Source organism: Bombus vancouverensis, chromosome 4 (assembly GCF_051014615.1).
Source record: "Bombus vancouverensis nearcticus chromosome 4, iyBomVanc1_principal, whole genome shotgun sequence".
NCBI lineage: Eukaryota > Metazoa > Arthropoda > Insecta > Hymenoptera > Apidae > Bombus > Bombus vancouverensis.
Window position 1 is genome coordinate 1,209,116 of NC_134914.1, and position 12,180 is coordinate 1,221,295.

General features: G+C 26.5%; 3 protein-coding genes across 5 annotated transcripts; all 3 read right to left on the bottom strand.

The window, feature by feature from the left end:
* Positions 1 to 626: 626 nt before the first annotated feature.
* On the bottom strand, positions 627 to 2,315 carry gny (ALG6 alpha-1,3-glucosyltransferase garnysstan). The gene is made up of 3 exons (XM_033342835.2): positions 2,214 to 2,315; positions 1,223 to 2,136; positions 627 to 941 (listed from the first exon to the last, which is right to left on the bottom strand). The coding sequence occupies exons 2-3, from the start codon at positions 2,105 to 2,107 to the stop codon at positions 684 to 686; spliced, it is 1,143 nt and encodes a 380-aa protein (XP_033198726.1). The 5' UTR covers positions 2,108 to 2,136; positions 2,214 to 2,315; the 3' UTR covers positions 627 to 683.
* Positions 2,262 to 5,435, bottom strand: LOC117161379 (dolichyl pyrophosphate Man9GlcNAc2 alpha-1,3-glucosyltransferase). Of its 2 annotated transcripts, XR_013058208.1 has the most exons (4): positions 4,976 to 5,412; positions 4,628 to 4,880; positions 2,392 to 2,486; positions 2,262 to 2,315 (listed from the first exon to the last, which is right to left on the bottom strand). XR_013058208.1 is itself a non-coding variant. In XM_033342853.2 (2 exons), the coding sequence occupies exon 2, from the start codon at positions 4,795 to 4,797 to the stop codon at positions 3,163 to 3,165; it is 1,635 nt and encodes a 544-aa protein (XP_033198744.2). In that variant the 5' UTR covers positions 4,798 to 4,880; positions 4,976 to 5,435; the 3' UTR covers positions 3,138 to 3,162. The 2 variants fall into 2 exon arrangements, 1 of the variants encoding a protein (XP_033198744.2); XM_033342853.2 differs by lacking the exons at positions 2,262 to 2,315; positions 2,392 to 2,486 and having other exon boundaries at positions 3,138 to 4,880; positions 4,976 to 5,435.
* Positions 5,436 to 5,650: 215 nt separating this feature from the next.
* Positions 5,651 to 10,597, bottom strand: LOC117161370 (uncharacterized). 2 transcript variants are annotated; one of them, XM_076617939.1, is made up of 4 exons: positions 10,268 to 10,597; positions 8,327 to 8,500; positions 7,991 to 8,092; positions 5,651 to 7,753 (listed from the first exon to the last, which is right to left on the bottom strand). In XM_076617939.1, exons 2-4 carry the CDS (start codon positions 8,459 to 8,461, stop codon positions 7,421 to 7,423), a joined length of 570 nt encoding a protein of 189 aa, XP_076474054.1. In that variant the 5' UTR covers positions 8,462 to 8,500; positions 10,268 to 10,597; the 3' UTR covers positions 5,651 to 7,420. The 2 variants fall into 2 exon arrangements, with proteins under 2 accessions (XP_076474054.1, XP_033198729.1); XM_033342838.2 differs by lacking the exon at positions 10,268 to 10,597 and adding an exon at positions 9,622 to 10,237.
* Between the last annotated feature and the right edge of the window lie 1,583 nt (positions 10,598 to 12,180).

Below are 12,180 nucleotides of genomic sequence, written 5' to 3' on the forward strand. Positions count from 1 at the left end.
AAATTCTCCAATACCATTCTTTTCGTTCATCGCGAACGGTAAGTTTTTCAAATTGGTATAAAACTGTCGGAGCTTACAAAGCATCGCAACTGACGTAACTGAGCAAGGTACCTTAGTACTAAATAACAAATTACTGTTCATATAATGAGAAAGATTGTTTATCGCCATGGGAGTCGATTAACCATAGGTAGGCTATAGGTCGGTAAACGTCGGCGACAAAAAACCGATTAATCGGCTATCGGTCGATAAAGTGTTAAAACACGCTATAAAAGATAGAAAAGAATTTTATTAGAAAAAATTAAATGGTGTTAAATTATTGTCCGTAATCTGTATGTGTCCATTTTGAAAGTGATGCTTTCCAAAGATTTTAAGGTCATCTATAGTTTCTTGAATAGAATATTTTTCTATACATCAATCAATAGTTTTAACATTATGATAGAAATAAGACAATTATACTATCATGATTAATGAAAAAGGAAAAAATGAAAATAGTTGAAATAAAAAAGATATTAATGAGATAACCATTAACATGTATTAAACTGTACTAAAACTGTAATTTACATTTTGTGTAAAAATTACAAGTACCCTTTATAATTATAAATAAAATTTACATCACATTGAGAATATTCAGAATAAAAATAAGTTTATTTGCATTAATGTATGCAATATTTATAACAAAATTACTAATTAATTTGTACCCCAGGACCTCCCAAAGTTGTTAACTTAACAGTAAATCCATCTGCAATTAATTTTCGTGAAATACTTGCAATAGTTTCTGGTTGTGTATCTGGTAATAAGAGAATGTATGCATGTCCACCACCGCCAGCACCTGTAAGCTTTGCTGCCAAAGCATAATTTTGTGCTTCTGCACAAATTCTGTCTAAAGATGGATGAGAAACTTGACATGTGGCTAGCAGTCCTTGATTCATATTAATAAGTATCTGTAATAATATATGATAAGTTGTAATAAGATTTGAATACATTTATAGATATAGAAAGTAATGACCAATAACATTTTAACATATTGTTAATCACTTGACCAGACAAATGTTATTTTTCCAAATAACAGACTAATTTTTTAACTTTGTGAATGAAATATTACTAGTTATTCTTATTATACAAGATTTTCTATAAATTGCTTTTAGAAGTATTTTACCCTACTTGAATTAGTAATTATTATAATAATTATTAGCAATATATTATATTTTAATAAAATACTTACCATTAATTGTCTGTATCCTTCAAGAAAATATTCATCGTCAGTAGAAACTGTTTTCAGTTTTTCAATAATTTTAATTACTTCTTTGGATATATTGTCTATAGAACTCATAATCAGATCAATAATAACTGGGTATCTATGTTTCAGTTCTAATAGTCTTTCAACTAAAGCCTTTGTGCTTCTATTTACTCTTGTGTCTACCAGTAAAATTTTTAGAGCATGTACGTTACTTATTGACTTTACATAATCATCCTTCTTGAATTCTATTATTGACCCATATGTACAGACAGAATTGTCTATTCCAGAGGGGTTTCCATGCATAATTTTTTCACAATTTAGAGCATACTTTGAAATAGTGTCTAAGATAGAAAAATCTAATATTTTATAAATATCTTTTTGTAAACGTGACCAATGTAAAAAACACGCAGCAAGACAAACTGCAAAGGAACTAGAACTACCAAGTCCAGAACCAATTCCCAATTCTGTATTTAAGTGAACTTGAAATGGTTTCACTTCGATCTCTTCCTTTTGCGTAATATAAATAAAAAGATAAAAGAATGCTTCCAGGCTTAATCTTTGCTGCAGATTTGCATAACTAATAATGGAGACAAATTCTTTTACTTTGTTATAAAATGCTTCATAATTTTCTACATGTTCCACGTCTTTGTTAATAAAAAAGAAATTTTGTATTTGCTGTAGAGGTACGTTAATAAATAAATTTACTTTAGGAAAACATATCTTAACAATTTGTTCTGTTTCAGGTAATTCAGCGAAATTTAGAACTGTACGTAAATCTACACTGGCAGCAACAGCTGTTTTTCCATATACTACAGCATGTTCTCCAAAAAGAATTACTTTTCCAGGAGCAGACACTTTAAACTGAATCATTTTAAATTTCTCAAGTCTAATTCGTGGAGCTATTAATGGAAATAGAATAATATACTTTAGAGATGATACATTAAAATCAATCATAATTGAATCAATTATTAAATACCTTTTTATCATTTCCTTCTTTTCCCACTCTGCTGGTGTTAATGTCTTTTGCTTGAATGCATGAATTGTTTTAAGTTCTTCTTCTAGTACTGAATGTACTGACCTGAAATATTAATTTTAATATAGTACTTAAATAATAGCATATTATTTAAATTTTTTAGGACTTTAAAATGTAGTACCTATGTCGATGAATTAAAGATTTGCCTTCAAATGCACTAGAAACAATTGTTACAGAAAACTTAGCGCCACAACCATCAGATTCATCTATGACTTCCTGTAACAACATTTAAAAATAATTATTTAATAGGTATAGTAACAAAACAATCTACATATTTCTAATACTAACAGGAACTTTATGATCTTCCTAACATAAAATTTACGTTAAATGTTTATGTTAAATAATATATATAAATATTTACTTTCAATACAAATAATTTTTAGAAAATAAAATTAGATTTGTATTATAAAAATATTATTGTTATCCGTTAACGCATAAATTACATAAATTTGTGTTTCTTATTATTAATTATTCTAAAGTCAATCAACTCTTTTCCCTGTAACGATATAAGTATATTGTTACAAAGTTTCCGACTACAAAGAGTTAAATTTGTATTCATAACATTATTGTTATGCTAATTTAGAAAAGTAGAATTCAGTAATAGAGTAAAGTTCAAATTTCCGTAAAGTATTGTATAATGCTTCAGTAAAGGTGATGATACATATAAACAATATTTTTATCGGCGTAAATATTAGATAATCGTGAATAGTGGCTGCGACACGTTTTGTAAATATATCATAACGCAATATTCTTCTGAAATATTATCTTAAATTGTTGAATTATATTGAAAAAGAAAAATAATTAGTTTTTAATAATTTATTAAAATAATTTAATAAGGAGTATGGTAATAATATAACATAAATTAAATTGTTTTTCTGATTTATTTCAATTTTTAATATTTTTCACATACAAATTGTTTGTAATTAAAGTATAAGTAGAAAGCAATAAAGTGTCCACAGGAATAGGCAGAAACTAATAATGCAAAAAGATCTGGATACCTCTTTGGAGGTTTCAAAAAACCACTAATAAGAGAAAGCATTATTATTCCTAGAATCGAACAATAAAACAGAATTATTTTCCAAAAAGATACAGTAGAACTTACAACAACAAAAATATTCTTATAATGTATCATATCTCTTTTTAATTTGGTAAATAATGATTTATTCTCATTGCTTTTTAGCTTTGCTTTAATTTTTCTTTGATTGGTTACAAGCACATTCTTTTTTAAGTTAATATTACTCAATAATTCGCTGTTATCAAACACATCAGAATATGCCCATAAAACAAAAATGAAATAAAAGATTAATGTAGCCCAATATACCATGTACAAACCATCTTTTATAAATAATGGTAACATACTAAAGTGTGAAATTATTAAAAACCAAAAACAAGGAAACGAATTGCTTTGAAAATACAATAAAACTGGAATTGCAACAAGTAGGATTGATTTTTCATGAACTTGAAACGAAAACAGGAAAAATGCTAATGCACAGTTAATAAGGGAAATAATAAACTTCTCTTTCTGTGGATTTAAGTATAGATTTATGCAACTCGGTGAAACTGCAAATGTAGTTGACATTAAACAAATTTTTGCTAATTCCTTGTTTGCAAAAGTATTACGTAATTTAAAAATCACATTGATTGTGCACCAAATATTAGCAACTTTATCTTCGAATACACCTCTAGAAACTGGAAATAATCGAAGAACAACACTTACAAATGTTTCCCAACTTTTAATAAAAGGTAACCATATAATAAAAAATGTAGAAAGTACTGTAATTGATATACAGAAGAGCATTACTAAATTGAACAACCAAAACCGTTCTTTCATAGGTGAATATTTTCCAAGTATGTAAAAGAAAATTGGCAATGCGTGGTAAAGTTCCATTTGCTTATAGTTTAGTGCTGCAACAAATAAGATCGACCCAATAATAAACGAATTTTGAAGTATAGCTGTAACAGCACTAATGAACAGTCCTAATGAAAATGAATTATATTGAAAATGTCCATGATCTATTAATATTAAACCAGGATATATTAATATAAGCAGAAGATTAATATGTTTTCTTTTCAGACCAAATATAGACAGTTCTACTTTTTCAAAGTTTTCAGATACTTGATTAGTTAATATAAAATATATTATCGACGGGATATAAATCAAAATATCTACACAAAGAACACTGAGTCTCATAAAATATTTATGACTTTCAGATGAGAAACCTCTAGACTCGTGTAACTTTATGTAAGAAGAATTGATCATATTAGCAACATAGCCCAGCACTAAACTATGATAAGCTGTTAATGGTGGATAGTCTAATCCCCAATACTGTAAATCATTATTTGTTGTATTTATGTACCATTTCTCAATTGGCACATTTAACGTTATTTCTTGCCAATGCCGTTGGGCTTCATAGTCTCCAAACATTGGAGGCTTTCCTTCACCGCTGTAGGAATGATATGTAACACACCATCTCAAAAGGAGAGCAAATAGTGAGATTAACAAGATCTGTGTGTTTTCTTGCATCATATATGTTGAATAAGCTTTAACAGCTTATATTTGCAAGCATGCTCTTGATTAACAAATATATTTCAGAAATAACATTTAGCTACCTAGGTTTATATAGAAAATTTAAGGTTAGAATGAAAACAGTAGAACGAAATAAAGAATATATACGCAAATATGATGAATCATACAAAATACATACCACGTGTGAAGCGTTTAATTCTTTCATTAATTTGTTTTTTATGTAACTCTCAGTATATGACATATTTAAAATTAAATTTCTAATCTTGATTTTAATTCACCACGCTTTCAAATGCGAGGAGATTATATATATTTAATAAGAAGTTGTTATATATTTATTGATATTTATTTACTTTAAAATTAGTGTAATTATTTTGATAAACTTTGCAATCATAAGCAGCAAATGTATGATAAAATATAATACTTCTTCTTCTATTTTTTGGTTATATGACTTTTTTTGGTTTGAATGATCGTTGAGTTCAAGTGAACGTCAAGGTACATTTTTTGAACTCATTCGCATAATTTGATATGATGTTATCAATTGATTTTCAGTATTTCGACTAATCGAATGATTTTAATATTTTAAAAACTATTATCTTTATGAGCCTTTTTGTTATTTTTGGAATTATTTCGCAATAGTTAGATGAAAATTAATGTCTATTACCTGCAGGAACGTCGATATTAACAGAACTTCTCTGTGAGGCAGTTTTACTGACATAAAAACGAGATTAAAGTCTATGCAGTTACATATTTTTCAGCTACGAACATTGCTCATTGCATGCAGACTTTTTATTATGCATGTATTCCTAGAAAGTTATTTAATTATTCTAATACAAAATAGATAAGGATTAACACATACCATTTTAGATATCAGTTTATTCATTCAAATACAGTTATGTTACAAGAATAAAACTGACTATCTGTTATATTAATTTTTTTTGTTATTCATACAAATAAATTTTAAATAAAAATTATGAACACAAAAATTACCGTATGAAACATACATTTTCACAAATTTACTATATAACATATCTGTTTCTCGCACTTAATTTCTTGTATTTCGTAAGTTGCTACTAATCGACATCGCGCTTTGATGTAAAAATATAATTCTTTTGTTTCAATGCAGTTAAATGCTATTAAACATCAACTCTATTTAGAAAATTTTATTTTCTAAATAAATGTAATAATAAAAATTTTACTTTTATAATAATAGCTAGATAGAAAAGAAAATTCACCGTTTTTTAACAACCCATACTATGTACGTATATAATATGTACTCACATTATTGTATGTACATGGCACGTAAATATTGTCTAATACCTGATCTCAGGTACTGCAACATCTTTATAACAATAATAAATTATTTGTAACAATTGCATTTTATAAGGTTATTAATTTTTCTGTGAATTCTTTTATTGTTAATGTTAAGAAGAATTGTTCACTTTTGCTTAAAATTAATATTTTTGCCTAAAATATATTCAGTTAACAAAATAGATATTAAATATTATGCATTTTTAAAGACAATTAACAACAAGATATAACATTTTTGATATTAGATATATGTTCACTTTGATGTAACATAAGTAAATAATATAATGTATATAATTATCTTAACTACATAAGCTCACAATATTGTAAAATCTGAGCTGTTTCTAAAGCAATCTTTATACAAAATTTAAATATTTTAAGATAAATATATTAACAATTTGAATAAATTTAAGTACAACATACAGCAGGAACTAAATTCCTTTACTTATTGAGATTTGCAATATAAATTAATGAAAAATTATAATTTATAACATACAATTAGAAAAAACAGGAAGAATATTATATCTAAAATTTAAAATTAGCTAAATAAGCATACTATACTATAATTAGTTATGTTTACAATGCAATAACTGCAATTATAATTATATCAATTTATAATAAAATTATTAACGAAAAATATATACACATATACTATCCATTTGATAGCTAATATTAACACTGATTGTTTTAATATTTCTTTCATAGAAAGAAGCAATTTTAACTTATAACTGCTTGAATATTGATAAATTGTTTGTGTTTGTGTTTTATGTTTGTAAAAAAAATTTAATTGTCATTGTATTATGGGAATAGATCACATGAATATGATTTAATGAAAATATTAGGAAGAACAAGTTTTATCCAGTCACCTTAATGTTATTACTTCATTTTATTGAGTGTGTCTTAAGATTTTAGAAAAGCAATAATGCTTATGTATGGACATATGTATATTAAATATATATTATAATGCATATGATATTAAATATATATTAAATATACATATGTATAATAAATATATATACATAACGCATTGATATGCAGTTAAAGTGTAATAAGCAGTCAAGCAAAATAAATATTTGTTTTCTCAGAATGTAAAATGTCCATTACTCATTTGTATATTATCATATATTTGATAAATATTATAGTAATTTAGTGATCTTTGTATATTTATCAGTCTATTATCTATGTCTATCTTTACCATGCATAACACAATACAGATTTGAACTTGTATGGTTTTTCAAGCATGGTACTATGAATAATGAGTTAGTTTCGAAGAGACCTGATAATATTAGAATAGAATACTACTTTTGCCTGTGAAGAATTACTTCAAGAATTTCTTCATCTGTTTTGTTTGATACTGCATGCTGTACTGAGCACTTTCTGCTTTAGTGATGAGAGAGTCTAACTTATCCAAATGAGATCCCATCTTTTCATTGAGATTGATTGTTTTTGGCATTACTGCATTAGTTTCTGTGTTTTCTATGTGTTTCTTGTCATTGGATAATTCTACTATCAAGTTTTCTTCACTCATAGATGTTTCAGAACCAATTTCTTTTGTCTCTTTATGGTTTCGTTCAACGAATTTATGATTTGGTGTGTTGTTTTTGGATCCAACTCTTACTTTCAATAGAGTACCCAAACTGCCACAAACAGACTGTAAAATACTTTCATGTTATAAAGTTAGTTTATATAATATAGTTTATATAATAATAAACTAGTTGTTAAGAAAACTAAGTGTTAAACTAACTAGTTGTTAAACTAAGATGTTAAGAAATGCTTGTTGTACTTGACAATGATTGTTTAGATATAATCATTAAAGTTGTTTTTATTAAAGAATAATAAATAAAAAATGAATGTCATAAAATAATGATATTAGGTAAAAGTGTTTAACCTTGAATCTGTTAATCTTCTTCTGCGTAACACTGAGAATACTATTTAATTCATCTAATCCACCACCTATTCGATGCGCAGCTTCATTAGAAGAATCCAGATTCTATAAATTATATTAAACTGATAATATATTGACAAATTATTAATTTGAAATTTATGTAAGAACTTTGTTTTAATTAATTACATTCCAAATAAGAGAAACATAGAGGCTAAAAAGAAACTTATTAGCATTAAACTTACAGTAGTAGAAATTAGAACTCATTAACACTGTACTTATAATGCATAAAAATGTACATTAATTTGATTTTTGTTTAATAAAAGATAAAATTATAATTACTTCGATCACTTCATCTTTATCATTATTAATTTTCTCGGCTTCTATTCTTTGGGTCTCTTTCCATTCTTCTTCACTAGGTATCGGCAATCCTAACAATTCCGCCCTTTCGCACGCGTGAATGTAGTCTTGAGACATTTTATCAAATGTCTATAGTCTAACTGTTTCTACTAAATACTAATCAATAATATATAAGAATAGACTTATTTTATCCCGTTTTAGAGATATTAGAATTCATAGAACATTAGAAAGACATGAGGACATGCACAACTTGAGGAATCCGTGTTCGGGTAAATTGTGCGCACACTCCGATAGAAAATAAAGTTTTTAAACATTATAAAAGACATTAATAATAAGAATCTAGAGCATCCTAGTCATTAACAATAAGATTTAAGATGATTTACATATGTATATGGATCAGAGATTTAATAATTTTGAATGGATTCATAATTTCAAAAAAAGTATGATGTTTTTATAGAAAAATAGATTAAAGAAGGAATGGATTAAAAAGATATAAGTTTACTAATTGGAATATTAATCCCACCAGAAGAAATTAATTTATTATATTAAAGTCAAATAATGATAATTTGCTTAGTGTGATATTTATAATTAATTTTTAATAAAGTTTTTTTTTAATTAAATCTAAATCAATCATGCGATGTTCGTCTCATCATGAAAAGACTTTTCAATATTTAACATAATTTAAATAAAAAGAAATAAGTTGTAGAAATTTATATAATTTCATTCTATTTCTCATATTTTGTATTTTAAAAAGATATATTTAAAAAATTCTCTTTCAAAAAAACATTAAAAAATAATTTAATGTAATTTAAAATAAATTATAATTAGTAATTACTAATACTAATACTTAATATGCTGCCTCGTACCATATATGTAAATTGTAAATAGATTAAGCTAATGTAATTTAAATACCTTGCTAGAACATGAATGCGATAGATTAACTTCTCGCAAACTGAATAAAATCTTTAAGTAATACTTTTTATATCGATCATTACAAAGAAAATTTCTAATTAATTCTAACTCATTTTACTTTATATTCCATGGTATTACATAATGCGTTACATATTCAATTATACAATGTAACTTTTTTATGGATATGTGCTTAATATACTGTATAGTATCATACATATGGGATGTTCGACTACAGGTGCAAATAAATTTAAAGGATGATTCTTGAAGCTAGACTAAGATAAAAGTAAAAAATAAAAAGACTGCGTTTTCGGCTTGGTTGTTTAGTTATTGACAAAATATCCCTGTGCACGAAAAAATCTCCTTACATGAACAAAAGTAGAGCAGCTCGACCAACGGGGTCGACACAGTGATCTTCAAACCGAACGACGCATAAGCTGCAGTCACAGGTTACCTCGTACAAGTCGTAGGTCGTAGCAAATGACTTTATGATATTTTGAAATGTAAATTGTAAGTAGAGAGGAAATTTGTAAGTTTTAAACCTGTATGCGGGGGCTCTTCGAGAAAACCGAAGCCTGAGTATTTGGAATGACGTTATAAAAATACATTCATTAATATATGATCAACTATAAACATTTGTATATAAACAGATGATAAAATTTGTATGACATCAACTTCGCGGAGAAGTTGTATATGTATACATGTATATATGCGGTATATACATGTAGTTATAATAGTTCACGTGAATAGTTTTCTTTTGTGAAATGTTCATGGTTATATAAATTTGTTTTGATTACTTTTTTGATAAATTTCATCTGTTTGTATGTGCAGCTTGTACAAGTGTATTCTAAGAATAACATTGTATTACCTATCCTGTATACTTTAAATTACATGTGTAAATATTTTTATATTATTAATTCAGATATTATTAATTCAGAAATAATTCAGATTTCCATAATTATAACATATGATGTAATTATTCTGAGAAAGAAGTTCTCCCAACTAAATACAAACCTGAGACACAAAAGTTCCAAATCCTGTATGATTGTCGCTAAGTCACAATCACTGTTGAATGATCTGCTGTAATACTTGAATGCAGCAACATATGGTTTGTTCAAACTTAAAATGCATTATGCATTTTTTATAATTAGTTCGCTATTTGTGACTAAAATTACAGATATGTTTATTTTATATGTAAATCTATTATCATTCCTAAATTTCATTGCAATCAGTATGATGTAAGTTGAAATTATCCCTTCTTAGTAAGATGTGCATATGAAAAACTGTATGATGCTTATTATCATGCTTCAGAACTTTTATTTTGAAAATTACATTTTCTTTTATCTCTATTCTTTGATTGAAAAATGTCATAGACATAAAGCTTGATATGACACCAAAAGGACTGAGTTTAAGACTTAAATATGTTAATTAGAAACTTCTTATTTCTCTCAATAGATACTAAGATTACATGATCTTAGAACATTCTTTTCTAACATTTTGTATATTATGATATAATTCAAGATGGTCAAACAGTTGATCAATAAAAATAAATAATAAAAAATATATGATGGATTACATATATTTCCAGGAAAATTTTAGCAACTGTATTATAAAATGTTTGCAATGTTTGCATTTATGTAACTATAATAGGTATCATATTCAAAGGAGCTTCAGGATCATTTCTCATAGTTATTTATGTATTTAACACATTTATCGGAATAAGACATAAACATGACTCAAGATGCAAAAAAATGAGTGTCATCGATAGAAGAAAATCTCCACTGAACCATATTAAAAATAATGAATAGGAGTCATTTTAGGTAAAGAACATAACTGTTTGCATTGGAGGAGTTTGGATAGAGTTATATAACATATTCTCAATAAAGTGATTGTCCATAAAAGCTAATAGCAGGAAGGAAATTTCCTCTGAGTCTACTTATATTGTTAGTCAAGTTTTCTTTAGCGCATTTGATGGCAGAATTTCGGTTTAACGAACTTTTGCTTTTTCTATTACAATTTAACAGTTTCCAATGCGTTGAAACAAAAAAATGAAAGTCTTAACTTTAGGAATCCAGCGGTTCAAAAGTATGTAAAGTTGAGCGTTTTTAGCGTATTTGGCATTTTACTTTGATGCCATGTTGTCTCTATCTACAATTCGTTCAATGAGTGGAGCTGCTAGTTGCAATAACTGCAGGTGTGTATCGACCATATTGTAGCGGGATTTTGAATCGTGAGTATTGGATTACGTTTGGAGTGTTTTATTCTCTGGCTGCCGTTAAGCGGCCGATTACGCTAGTACAAACTAATGTTCAACAAATTTCAGTTCAATGCTTATCTGTGCAGACCAATCAGATTACGGATAGAAGCAATATGGCATTATACTAACTTGTAAAATATGCTAAAAATTTTCAGTTTCACATCTGCATACTTCTTAAACGGTGGAGACCGAGCTTAAGACTTAAATTTATGTTATATACGTATAATTATATTATGTATCCATAATATGCATATTAATATCATTATATCAAACAAAATCTTAATCGGAGATATCTGTTTTATAGCCGTACCTATGATAGGAAGCTACATGTATAAATATAAGACATTCCTATTTGTTACTTAATTTTATCCTTATAACCTATAAAAAATTAATTGCAATTATATTTTAAACCTAATCATAATACTACCCACTATAACGCCTACTAAACATAATAGCATTTCTTTAACTTATTGTTAATGCAATGAAAGAAACTGAATTCTAAATAATACAAAAATCCAATAAATGATTCCTTTCATAAAGATTGTATTAAACGATTATCTAATCTCATTATTTAAAAGAATAAAAAACCTTATTTCGTTTTAAGATTTAAAACGTAAATAATTTTCAAAGTAAATATAAATATGTATTTAATATATATAAAATAATGTGA